This window comes from Cyprinodon tularosa, unplaced genomic scaffold (assembly GCF_016077235.1).
Source record: "Cyprinodon tularosa strain WSP-4 unplaced genomic scaffold, ASM1607723v1 ctg551, whole genome shotgun sequence".
Taxonomy (NCBI): domain Eukaryota; kingdom Metazoa; phylum Chordata; class Actinopteri; order Cyprinodontiformes; family Cyprinodontidae; genus Cyprinodon; species Cyprinodon tularosa.
Window position 1 is genome coordinate 447,617 of NW_024039287.1, and position 12,563 is coordinate 460,179.

Sequence of the window (12,563 nt, forward strand, 5' to 3'; positions counted from 1 at the left end):
CCTTGAAATACACAACTGATCAGTCAATGATTGAATTCCTGGTTTTAAAATGTTTGGGCACAAAGTGCAGAAAATGACAAGCTTGAGAAAATTCAATGTCATGTCCATCACAGGGTGTTGATCACCTGCACTAATGTTACTAATGCAATACAATAGTTATTTGTGATTGTATGATTTTTAGATTAAGAAAATAATAAAAAGAGGTGGCGACAGACAAAAGAAAGCATCTTACCTCTGTGCTTGGGTGCTAAGGTTTCTTGTTCTATTTTTTGTTCTTGTTAGGATATAAAGGGATTTTTTTATGTTGATTAAACTTGTGTAAGCTTTATTATGATCTGTTTTTCTATAGGGCTTTATTGTTTCATAACAAAGTAGTTTTTTAAAAGTGATTTAAAATTAGCAGAGGTTCAGAAGTTGCATTATTCTGCCCATCTAGATAATAGTATGATTACACAAGAATCTAGCTCCTCACACTTCCCACTTCCTTTTGGGCTCTGACTCTTTTGGGCTCTAACTTCAACTGCCCGATGGTATGTTTCCTGTTATGCACAAAGTCACTTCCTTTTGCACCTCTTGTTTAATCATTATTCTTAACTGAAAAGTTACTTTCTTTTTTTTCTCATTATAACAGCTTATTGTTTGTTAAAAAAAAAGAAAAAAAATGTACATTTCATGACAAATACTCTTTGATTATGCTTGTGAAATGTGAAAACAGTTCATTTCTAATTCCAGGCCACCTGAAACAGAAAACAATTTATTTCTGATTACAAACCAATTTATCCATTTTATTTGTAATTACTTTGACAATAGTTTAAAATCCTAAATGTTTATAGAGGCGTTCATTTCCAGATCCAATTCTGAGACTGCTACACATAGGTGTCATCTTTGCTCTGCTGTCCAGATTGAATCCCTTTTCTTTACTATCACAGATGGAGAGCTTCCACTAGCACAGAGACATGTCCCTCAGGAGAATGGAGACGCCAATGCAGTGCCATCATCAGACCAGACTTCTGGGTATGAACAATCTGTTTGATTTACCTGTAACGATAACTTTAGGCCCTCTAGCCAATCCTGCTTCCATTATAAAAGGTTAAACATGATCCTTAGTCTCTTTATATGTTCCATTTCTTTCCTAATATGTCAGAACCAAACTGACTTCATTTTAGATTTGATCTAAAAGCAGTGATGTGTCTTATTGTATTTATATGAAACTGAATCCCATTTTGTTCCAGATTGTTCCCAGTTCTTGGAACATGATCAAGTCTTTGTTTACAGGCTGGAAAGATTTGAAAGTCGTCTTCCTTTGGCTGACTAATCATTTTTGATTAGCCTGTCATGCAGCTGTACCACTGCAGCTGTTATTAATATTCAGACTTTTGGCGAGCAGAGCAGTTATCCTCGTAATGTTGGGATCGACATCACACATCTGGAAATTCTAAAAAACATCCCATTGCTGTTGTGTACAAAATAAGCTGTGAAAATAACAGCTCGTAAAGTGAAAAACTGGCTGTGAGTATTTTTTTAAAGGTTTCATGTGTATGGTTTCCCATTGTTCAGACGAACAGCTCGACCCAGCAGCGCTCGCCCAGCACCTCCTCGAGTGAGGAGACAAACAAGCAGCGCCGAGGGGACCCCAGCTGAGAGGTGACCTCATTGTTCCAATTATTGAATGTTTGTCCCGTTGCAGTGCCTTGTAAAACCATTCATACCCATTGATCTTTTTCACATTGTTTTATGTTATAACCACAAACCTTTCTCTAGTTAAAAAAAAAGATTTCATGCCATGAGACAAAACAAGGTAGAATGTATATTTGAAGTAAACTGAACCAGGTACATTTCTTAAAACTTACACTATATTGCCAAAAGTATTTGCTCACCCATCCAAATTATTGGAATCAGGTGTTCCAATCACTTCCATGGCCACAGGTGTATAAATTCAAGCACCTAGGCATGCAGACTGTTTTTACAAACATTTATGAAAGAATGGGTCGCTCTCAGGAGCTCAGTGAATTCCAGCGTGGAACTGTGATAGGATGCCACCTGTGCAACAAATCCAGTCGTGAAATTTCCTCGCTCCTAAATATTCCACAGTCAACTGTCAGCTGTATTATAAGAAAATGGAAGTGTTTGGGAACGACAGCAACTCAGCCACGAAGTGGTAGGCCACGTAAACTGACGGAGCGGGGTCAGCGGATGCTGAAGCGCATAGTGCGAAGAGGTCGCTAACTTTCTGCAGAGTCAATCACTACAGACCTCCAAACTTCATGTGGCCTTCAGATTAGCTCAAGAACAGTGCGCAGAGAGCTTCATGGAATGGGTTTCCATGGTCGAGCAGCTGCATCCAAGCCATACATCACCAAGTGCAATGCAAAGCGTCGGATGCGGTGGTGTAAAGCACGCCGCCACTGGACTCTAGAGCAGTGGAGACGCATTCTCTGGAGTGACGAATCGCGCTTCTCCATCTGGCAATCTGATGGACGGGTCTGGGTTTGGCGGTTGCCAGGAGAACGGTACTTGTCTGACTGCATTGTGCCAAGTGTAAAGTTTGGTGGAGGGGGGATTATGGTGTGAGGTTGTTTTTCAGGAGCTGGGCTTGGCCCCTTAGTTCCAGTGAAAGGAACTCTGAATGCTTCAGCATACCAAGACATTTTGGACAATTCCATGCTCCCAACTTTGTGGGAACAGTTTGGAGCTGGCCCCTTCCTCTTCCAACATGACTGTGCACCAGTGCACAAAGCAAGGTCCATAAAGACATGGATGACAGAGTCTGGTGTGGATGAACTTGACTGGCCTGCACAGAGTCCTGACCTCAACCCGATAGAACACCTTTGGGATGAATTAGAGCGGAGACTGAGAGCCAGGCCTTCTCGTCCAACATCAGTGTGCGACCTCACAAATGCGCTTCTGGAAGAATGGTCAAAAATTCCCATAAACACACTCCTAAACCTTGTGGACAGCCTTCCCAGAAGAGTTGAAGCTGTTCTAGCTGCAAAGGGTGGACCGACGTCATATTGAACCCTATGGATTAGGAACGGGATGTCACTTAAGCTCATATGTGAGTCAAGGCAGGTGAGCAAATACTTTTGGCAATATAGTGTATCTTAGTCTATGTCATGCATTTGTATTCATCCTCCTGGATCAATACCCTTCCCTTCAAATACATCAGCAATAATATTTTGTACTTCAACCAGTATCAGTTACTAAACAGTTGCTCTTGCTGGATGTCCTATGGTGTCTTGCCAAAAGATGAACCTTTGTAGCAGTCTCAGGTCTTTTGCAGCCCCTGTCCTTCCATGTTTGCCCCCATATGCATTAATCTTCTCAGAAACTCTGACCAGCCCTGCTAAAGAAGCATATTCCCTCACTATGTTGCTGTACTTAAGATGATGTTTGGTCATTTATTTATGTAGACACACATTTAGTAATTTATTATGTATAAAAACACTGGCAAAACACTGAGCTGCACGATATTACAAAATCATGCAAAAATGACCCTATATGGATTGTTGACAGCATTTTTAAAGTTGTAGGGAAGTCATATTTAAATGTCAAATCATTCTGGCTTAAAGATGTATATAAATATACTCTTTATCAGACCATATTGTCCCAAAATTTAGAACATTTCTATTAAAATCTTAAAATCTGTGGGGTTTTTTGCGTTATTTTATGCAGGCCAGATAGTTATACGTCAGCTTGTACACCTAAATTCCGCCAATCATATATCAACATTCGTCTGTCAATCAAATATTTTCGGTCATAGCATCTCGATTCATATTGTGCAGCTAATATACGCAACGGTTGAAATAAGAAATAAGAATCATTTACTTTCCCATTGAGTTCCATCCCAGTGTTCACAGGGATGGAGGTCTGTGTCTTGGGCAGGTGTAGAGCTAACAGAACTGTCAGCGTTGCGAGGCAAGGGCTCAAACATGTACGGCTGTACTGTAAGCCTTCTACACCAAACCAAACTTCTGCCGCCCTGGCGTCCTCTTCCACAACATCCCCACTTTCCGATAAACCAGCCACAATAAAACTCGCTTGCGGACCTTCTGCCACAACAATCCCTCCCCCTTGATAAACGTCCAATCAAATTCACTTTATTCACTCGTGCAGTGTCGTGCACCACACGGGACAAGTCGGAAATGCAACGGTTGGAACAGCCGCTTCCCTACGACTTTAAAAACACCATATGTTTCTTGTGTGTTTTTAACACTGAATGACATTTAGCATCATCTAATCTATATTAGAAGTTGACTTGGGCATCTATCCAAGTGTTGGCATTGGAATAGTGTTAATTTTTTTAGCCTACATTTATCAACATATTAAAATCGGGATTTTCAAAGGCTTAGACAAGCTGGATATAGAGTTAGATAGCTAAATAGTTAGATGTAGCCCTATACAATGAACTAGATGTGCATTGATACTTTAAAGAAGTATTTGATACGTTTTTCTTTATTTTATAACTGCATTAAACCTACAGAATTAAAATGCAGGTGATGGCGTGTTAACCTTAGCTTACCTCCACATGTCTTTTACAATTATTAAGTCCACCCTGGGTAATACTGAAGGCACTATTGCATACTGTGCACCTCTCCACGGTCTCATTATTCTTCACCTTCACTCTACATGGATATACTTAAGTATATTCTGCTGTAAAATGAGTCCTTTATTTCCTTTTTTTAATCGAGGATTTAAACCTCTGCCATTTCACAGGATGCACAGCTGTGAGTGGTAACTAGGGGGCTGTCAGAGAGTAAACCAAAACTTATTGGCTTATTTTTCTGACTAAACCAATCAGCGTGCTCTCTCACGACCAGTCGCCTTGACCCCTTGTTGAACAGAGCATCGCTTTGGACAGATAAACACAGGTTTCACAAGCAACCTCCTCCCCACAGCCCTCTCTTGTTGTGCCTATGCAATCAAAGTAGTTCTAATCCGCAGATGATGTATTAATTATTGTATTGCCTGCGCGCTCTCACTCGCATTAAAAAACACCACCTTGCATAGATCTAAAATCCGTGATAATTTATCCGACTCGCAGGCATCCCTAAACAATGATCAATATCGGGGAGACACCCAGAACTTCCGGCAGTCTATGGATGTCTGCATTTACCTCATGGACATGCATAATATGGATGGTTTGCGTGGCAATATAGTGTGTTTCCTTACAAATCTTGTTTTGCCGAATGTTGCTGTGTCTTCTATATGTTTTTGGGGCAACTGCAGATGTTAAATCTTTCTTTTATTTATAGGGGTTAAAATTTAAAAGTTCTTAATACATTCATATGCCTCTTTTCATATCTTTATCTGTAAAAAAAAAAACAAAACAGGAAACCATTAATTGGTATCTTCTAGGTAACAATTTTATGCTAGTGTTGATTTGTCTATTTCATAAAATACAACCCATTGGAGTTTGTGGATTTAGGAAAGAGGAAAATGTTGTAGAGCTATGAATGTTTTTCCGAACCATTTTTCGTGAAGGACTGTTTAACCAGGACAAAGTGCCTTATTTCCACGTTTGGTCATCCATTTCAATCAAGTTTTAAAACAACTTATAAACAGAAATAAGACTGAACACACTGCACTGATTGAAGGAAATGCTCCTTAAAAAGGTTCTCAGCACACTTCCTTTTTTAAAGGCTGTCCAGTGCCAAGCCCCCAGCTCTGATTATAATGGATGGGAAGAGAATGTCAGAGGAAGAGGAGGGTGAAGATGAGCAGTTCCTAGTGGTGGAAGCAGCACCTCCAGATGCTCCTGAGATGGAGAGAGTAGGTGACAGAAACATTCACTGGTGATTGAAATTAATCACCAATGAATGATGTATTGAAATCAGTGGTTTTGATTATACATCGTAAAGAAACTATCAATCTTTTCTGTTACAGGAACCTGCACCAGAACTCGACACAGATGAAAAACATGGTAAATGACTGAGTTCCTTCATTTCTTGAGGAATTAGAACATTTAAGGTTCAGTTTAGGAAGCTGAGATTTTCCTTTAATTCAGGCGGACTTGTAAAGAAGATCCTTGAGACCAAGAAAGACTACGAAGCGTCTCCGTCCTCACTGAAATCTAAAGAACAGGTATGCTTTTCAAATATTTCCTTTTTTCCTCTCCACTAGAGGGCAGTATTAGCCTAGTTCAGTCTAAAAGTCTCCTCCAGTCCTGTCAGCCTTTCTTTCTGAGAACTTTGTTCCCTGGGAACACAGTTTTAACCACAGACCTGCTGCAACACTGGCTTTTATCAAAAGAAAGATGTAAACAAATGGAGTTTGGAGGAGGAGGAGGTGTAATTGCGGTGCCTCTAAACCACAAAAATGTTCCCCTCCAGTGAAGGTGAAGGGCTAATAACCAGGCAGGCAGCTATGGCCCCTTGCAGACCACACACACTATTGATCCACACATCTAGATGTCTGGAGCGAAAAGAGTTGTTTTCTGAAGGTTGCTCAACATTTTTGGGTACTTAAGATTATTCAGCTTTGTAAGGTTCTCTGCTCAATTAGGAAGCATCTTAAATCATGGGAGGAAAATTTTAGAGCTTTTGCTTATTTGCTCCTTTCCCTGTCTGTCTCTCTTGTAATTACATATTTATGAAAACAACATACTGCTAATAGTTTTTAGATTAATGTAGCCAAACCCAGCTTTTAATGTGATTACATTTATCAATAAGAAGGAAAATCACACATTACCAGAGAAGGATCAATGAGTATTTCAACTTTACCAGATTTCTCTAGATCTTCTAAAATCCTATGTTTGCTTTTCTGCTCCTTTTCCTTTAGCTCAGTCCAAAGGAATCTAAAAGGAATTGGTCTGAGGGCTTTGATTGCCACATGAAGAGGCAATTTTTGTGTCTGATGAACTGTTTCTGGCTAATTATTTTTTTTCTTTTGAAAATACCCAAAGGTGATACATTTTCAGTCTATGGGACCTCCCCACAGCATGCCAGAGCCCCCACCTTGCTATAGGTGCTTTTCCCCATACTCCGTTTGTTTAAAGATGACCCATCTAAAAGTGTTTGTTCCTGAAAGGTCAGTCAGACCTGCAGCTTTCACAGGTTTGATCAAACTCTACATGGTAATGTCAATGATGGGATGAAAAGACACTTCTGATAAATATACTTCATAGCCCTTTTAAGATATTTAATTTATAAAAATTTATGAATATCTAATATATGAAATTTGTTTTACCAAAAGAAATAAATATCTATGTACGTTTAAAGTATCCGTGGCAAATTTGGACTCATTCTGTTTTTGTATTTCCATGCAAAGTTTGCTATGAAAACATTTGTATTACCACTACATTTGAAAACGTGTAGTTCTTTGTTAGCTTTTATTCAGAGTATTTAAGAGTGGAGGGTAGGCTGGTCGCTCAGGTGCTGCAGGTTGCAGACGGAGCTGTGGGGAAAGCAGGCAGCTGTGGAAGAGCACACGGCTGAGCCAAACCGGACAGCACAGGTGCTGTAACACCGCAAGATTTTCCCTGAAAGTTTCTGACTCTGCTCGATATTAGTCAAATGTCTTGGAAGAAATCCTTGTGTGGTTAATGACCACAAAGTACACACTGCGGCTCACAACCAGAGAAGAAAGATTTTTCAGACATGGTCTATTATTGCACAGTATGAACTCAACATAGAAGACAAAGATTTAGAAGAAAATATCTCTTTTTTTTGTTTTCAAGTAGTTATTGAACAGAATACTATATATTTTTGTTGTTTAGTTCTTTATAGCGTAAAGAATTATTAGAAGGCAAAGCAGGTGGGTCATCTGTTGGCTTAGAGCAAGCTAGCTTAATAAACGTGAACTTTAGCTTTCTAATGATAGTTTCAAACAGCTTTTTGTTGATAGGAATTTGGGTCCAGTTTACTAAGTTTATAAACTCTGAATATTTCAGACAGGCAAAGTTGTCGTTTTCAGCCAGCTGAGCAGCAGTGCAGGAAAACAGGTTAAGAGGCAGAACCAAAGGTTTTGGAAATTTGGTATTCTTTGATGCTCATTAAACTATTTAGGCTAAATTAAGTGAAACTCTGAATAAGTATTAAATAGAAAAATACATTCTTTTTAAATAAAAAATAATAATTTTTATGGTGCTGGTAGTTATTGTAAAAGTGATAATTTAGAAAATTTTCCTAACATTGAAGATTTCCCACTGAATAAATTTGCTCTAATTTAATCTTCCGACTTGGTCAGTGTGAGGATATGTTTCTGTTTTGAAATATTAATTTATGATGAGGTGTTTTTTTTTTTTATTATAAATACATCAGACTGTGAAGGATACAGAGACATATAAGATTTATCTCTGTTTGTGTTGAATTAGGGCCTATTGTCCTATTGATGATGAAACATCCCTGTCATTGTTTATAGATTCTATTCTGTACGCCAGAGAAAGGGCTCTTTCATCAATATTTGGAGTATAAAAGCATTTGAAGCTTACAGTTTGGTCTAAGCTCCTCGGTGTGAGGCGGCGTATGCTGTCTGAGTTGGGTGGTCTCCTTCACTGAAGCATGGTGCCCTGCATCCCATACTAGCTGACCACCCTGACTGAGATGGATGAACTGTTTTGAGGTGTCACTCATGCAGAAAGGCTGCTGATCTATTTCTTCCTAGCAGCGACCTAAGACAGCATCCCTCGTAACTCGCGTCTGAAGCCGGTGAAGCTTAACCAGCAGTAAACTGAAGCTGCTCGTCAGGAATTTAGACACAGGATTGAAAGGATGTATGTTAAATGTTGTTTATGTATATCCGACTACCTCAAATGAGAGTTAAAACACACACAGATAAAACAGCTCTTTGAGTAACATGAGTACAGCCTTCTAGAGATTATCCTAATTTCCTCCAGACCTTCCGTTGAGTATCACCGTATTCTGCTTGGTCTGAAGGTGCAGCTCGATGCAGGTACGTCCACTTATTGGAGCTGTGGGTTGTTAGTCTGTCGCTCAGCCATTACTGGCCTTGCCTCTTCAGCTGCATAAAGAACCGTGATGACTTCCTTCCTAACATGAAGGTCAGCCTAATGGACCAGTGCCTTTCCTTATTTTTAAATTGCAATCATAATGAAACATAAAAATGTAAACGCTGAGGTCTCCCTCTTCTCTGTTATTCGGCTAGTTTATTTATAAAACATTGATGTGTGCAGAATATGTATGTTCTTTGTTCATGAAACCAAATTTAGGTCTTCATTTTTTTATTCCTTTCTTCTCAGTTGCAAAACTATACACTCTGTGTATCTGAAGGATCTACAGTATATTTATGGGGCCGACCCTAATCATGACCCCTTAGCAGCCGTGTATATTGTTCCAAGAACGTTCTCCTTTTATTTGGACATTGTTGCCCTTCACTACAGCTGCGTTTTCATTGAATTTGTGTGAACTCTTCCTTTTCGAAACCCCCTGTTCTTTACCCCATCAAATTAGCCTTGATGAAGGTCTATAATGTATAAATAAACCATGTGGCATATAAATGGATGGCTGTTGAGTGAGAGTCACGGAGGAGAAGGGCCAGAATCCTCTGTAGGATTGTCAAGAAAATAAATACCCCTCTGCAGACCTCGGTGTCTTCGTAAACATTCAGCTTTTTATGTGGAACCATGAGGAAATGACTCGGTGGCATTAGATTTTTTGTAAGGCCAGACAGACTTGTTGGAGAAATTATTTTTGCTAAAGGAGAATCTCTTTTTTTGTGTTTCTTCAGGTGCAGTTTGAGTTTTGTTTTAATGCTGTGTAGTTTAGGATTGTTTAAAAGATTCAGAGTTCAGCCTGGATGTCAGGAGGTCGATCTTCCTCGTCTCCCCAGAGAGCTACTGTGACCTGACATCAACATCCTGTACCCTTGCTGCTCCGTACCTGACTTCACTGACTCTAAGCTATTTTTATTGTCCAGTTAGCTTTTTTTATGAAGGAAAAAGGCCCATAAACAACACGTAGAGATATTTTCATTTTGTTTTTGACTCCTGACTCACTCTCAGATTACTTTTCTTTGGAACAAAAATTTTAAAAATTTGAAATCCACTTCCGTCCAGTATTTTTATGAGCCTGCTTAAGAACTTTACCTACCTGAAACTTTCAACATAGTGTTAGTGCAGTGTTTCACTTTTCTCCTCATAATCTCTCTGGATTTTACTTACTCACCCAAAAAAGTTTTAGATTGAAAGGATATTGCTGTGCTGATATACAGTCAGCCTATAGTTTCTATCATACCTGTTTAAGCCAGTGCTAATTATCATGGAAAAAAACATGCAGGGGAAGGCTTTGTGAAAAAGGCGATCGGTTTAATACAATCTGGGACAGTCTGCAGATGTTTTTTGCTGACAGAATTCACACAAACCATAATAACTAATTTTATCACCTGATGAACTAGCCTCAGCGGTCTGACTGTTGACTCCCTGTTTGCCCTTTCTTGGTTTCGACCAGCTTGAATTTTTTTCTTAGGGTTTCGTTTTTCCCTCCAGCCATTTTATCTTCTTGGATCAAAAGGATGTCTTTCCAGGAGAGGAACCATTTTTGATTGTGTCTAAGACTTTATCCTCTACCTGTTGGCTTCCACTGAGCTCACCCACATTTCCTGCATAGAGGATCTTCGTTGGTGTAGTACTATCTCATGGCATCCCTTTTTCATATAGCTAATCAATAGCGACTCACATATTTGGCATAGTCCGCCATAAAAGTAGCATGAAAACTATTCAAACTTAGACGCCATCTTCCATTTATTGTAATCTCATCCTGTTTTAGAGAGGTGAATTTAAGAATGACCTTTGCTTACAGAAAAACAACTTTAACCCTGAACCAATTAAGTCAGAAGAACAAGGAGGTAACAAAGATGGTTTGTGACATTGCACCATACTCCACCTTAAAATATAACATTAGCACTTCACATCCCCACTTTTAATTCTTTCTATCTAAAATAATGAATCATTTCTTGTTGCTCCTTTAAACGCTGACATAAAGCCCAGTTTTAATACTTTCCATATTTTAATGTTTTCCAACTCTAAAATGTGATGAAATATGGACGTTGATGACGATGATGGTAAAATTTTAACGCTTTTGTGCAGTTCGGATCTCTCCAAATAAACTAAAACGTTTCCTCTCATTTTTGCTGTTTTCTCACTTAATGATACCCTAAAGGTTGCTATAGCGTCAACATTTTCTCTGCTTGAAAGCCATTTTTCTTGTCAAAAAGTTTCTTTGAAGAATGTTTTTCTTTTTCCCCAGAAAATCCCCAAAAGCAGTCCATAGATCCGCTTTTTAAGACATATTTCCCCATGAAGCAAATTAGGCATGTGATGACAGGAGGAATTTCCCTTTGAATTGTACCTCTGGTGTTCTACAGTTCCCTCATTAGTTGGCACCCCCTAAAAAAACGATGAGTGGGGAGGAAAAACACATTCACTCTATCATCTCACAAGAAAACCAATTCTTCAACAAAATAACTGATACACTACTTAAATGATGCTTAAGCATTTATTACATTTTCATATAGTTAAGTCATTCACTTCTGTTTTCATGAGTGAAGAAATAAAAAAAAAAAAGCCTTTTCTGGATGTAAACTGGCCCAGATTTATACCAATGATTAAAAAGTTTAAAGCAACTTAAAACACGACAAACTAGGCTGGAATTGGACCCAAGTTTATACATTATAGGAATGGAGCAAAGTAGAGCATCTTTTAGCTGTTCAGGTTTATCAAGTTCAGGTTTATCTACTTTGATTTGTGGTATAGCTTAAAATAAATAAAATATATGCAGATTTAAATTATTTCTAATATTTACCGTATTCAGATAAATGTAAAGATTGTAAAAGAAAGTACGAATCTGTGAAAAACACCTTGTGTGATGTATGGTATAGGATCGGTGATTCTGTTGTGGAGCTGTTTCTCTTCCAAAGGTCCATCTTTACCAGAGGGTCTGACAGGTATCCTGATGAAAAAAAGGAAAGCTTGGGCAGACCCCGACATGGGCCTCCTTGGTGCTGTGGTTTAGGTCTACCAACACAAAGCGTGCACCAACAAGAGGTTGTGTGTTTTTTTTAATAAAGTTTTTTTTTTTTTCAGCCGTGAAAAAGAGGCGGGGTAGCCGGGAGGTTTGAACGGCAAACAGACTGAAGCCAAGGGTCCCGTCTGGGCTCTGCAGACCTAAAACCACAGCTAGGCCGAATGAGCCATAGTGTTTGTGTAGCTGCAGGGTCCGCAGCACCCAGTGGAAAGCCACCCACCTTGCTGGGGGACCGCTGGGCCGAGGCTTTTAAGCCTCACACTCCTGAGCCCCAGAAACAGAAGTCCGTCAGAAACGTGGACATATTTCCTGAAAGAAATTGAAGCAAACAGTGAAGTTTGATGTCATTTCTGCCGTGTGGTCCTGTCTGGTTAGGCTGCCTTTGATTAGGTACTGCAGCTGTCTGATTCCTTTAAGGACAAAACAAAGATAGTTTGATAAGAGTTCTGTTTTCATCCTGTTACCCGAGCAGCCTCTCTGACACCTTGTGTAATTTGAAATTGAAAGTTTCCCTTAGTTTACACTCTGTTTCAGCCTGAGCTCTGCAGCTTCATGAAGACAGGTGCTCCCATCTGTGAAGCACAA

The 12,563-nt window shown here is 39.3% G+C and overlaps 1 protein-coding gene across 3 annotated transcripts in view; it reads left to right on the top strand.

Moving 5' to 3' along the window:
- traf3ip1 (TNF receptor-associated factor 3 interacting protein 1) overlaps positions 1 to 12,563 on the top strand; it is a 28,018-nt gene that overhangs the window by 13,538 nt on the left and 1,917 nt on the right. For all 3 annotated transcript variants that reach the window (XM_038305153.1, XM_038305155.1, XM_038305152.1), the window contains 5 exons: positions 930 to 1,014; positions 1,558 to 1,644; positions 5,640 to 5,769; positions 5,884 to 5,920; positions 6,005 to 6,081. In XM_038305153.1, the coding sequence (XP_038161081.1) occupies positions 930 to 1,014; positions 1,558 to 1,644; positions 5,640 to 5,769; positions 5,884 to 5,920; positions 6,005 to 6,081 (416 nt within the window). The remainder of the gene's footprint in view (positions 1 to 929; positions 1,015 to 1,557; positions 1,645 to 5,639; positions 5,770 to 5,883; positions 5,921 to 6,004; positions 6,082 to 12,563) is intronic.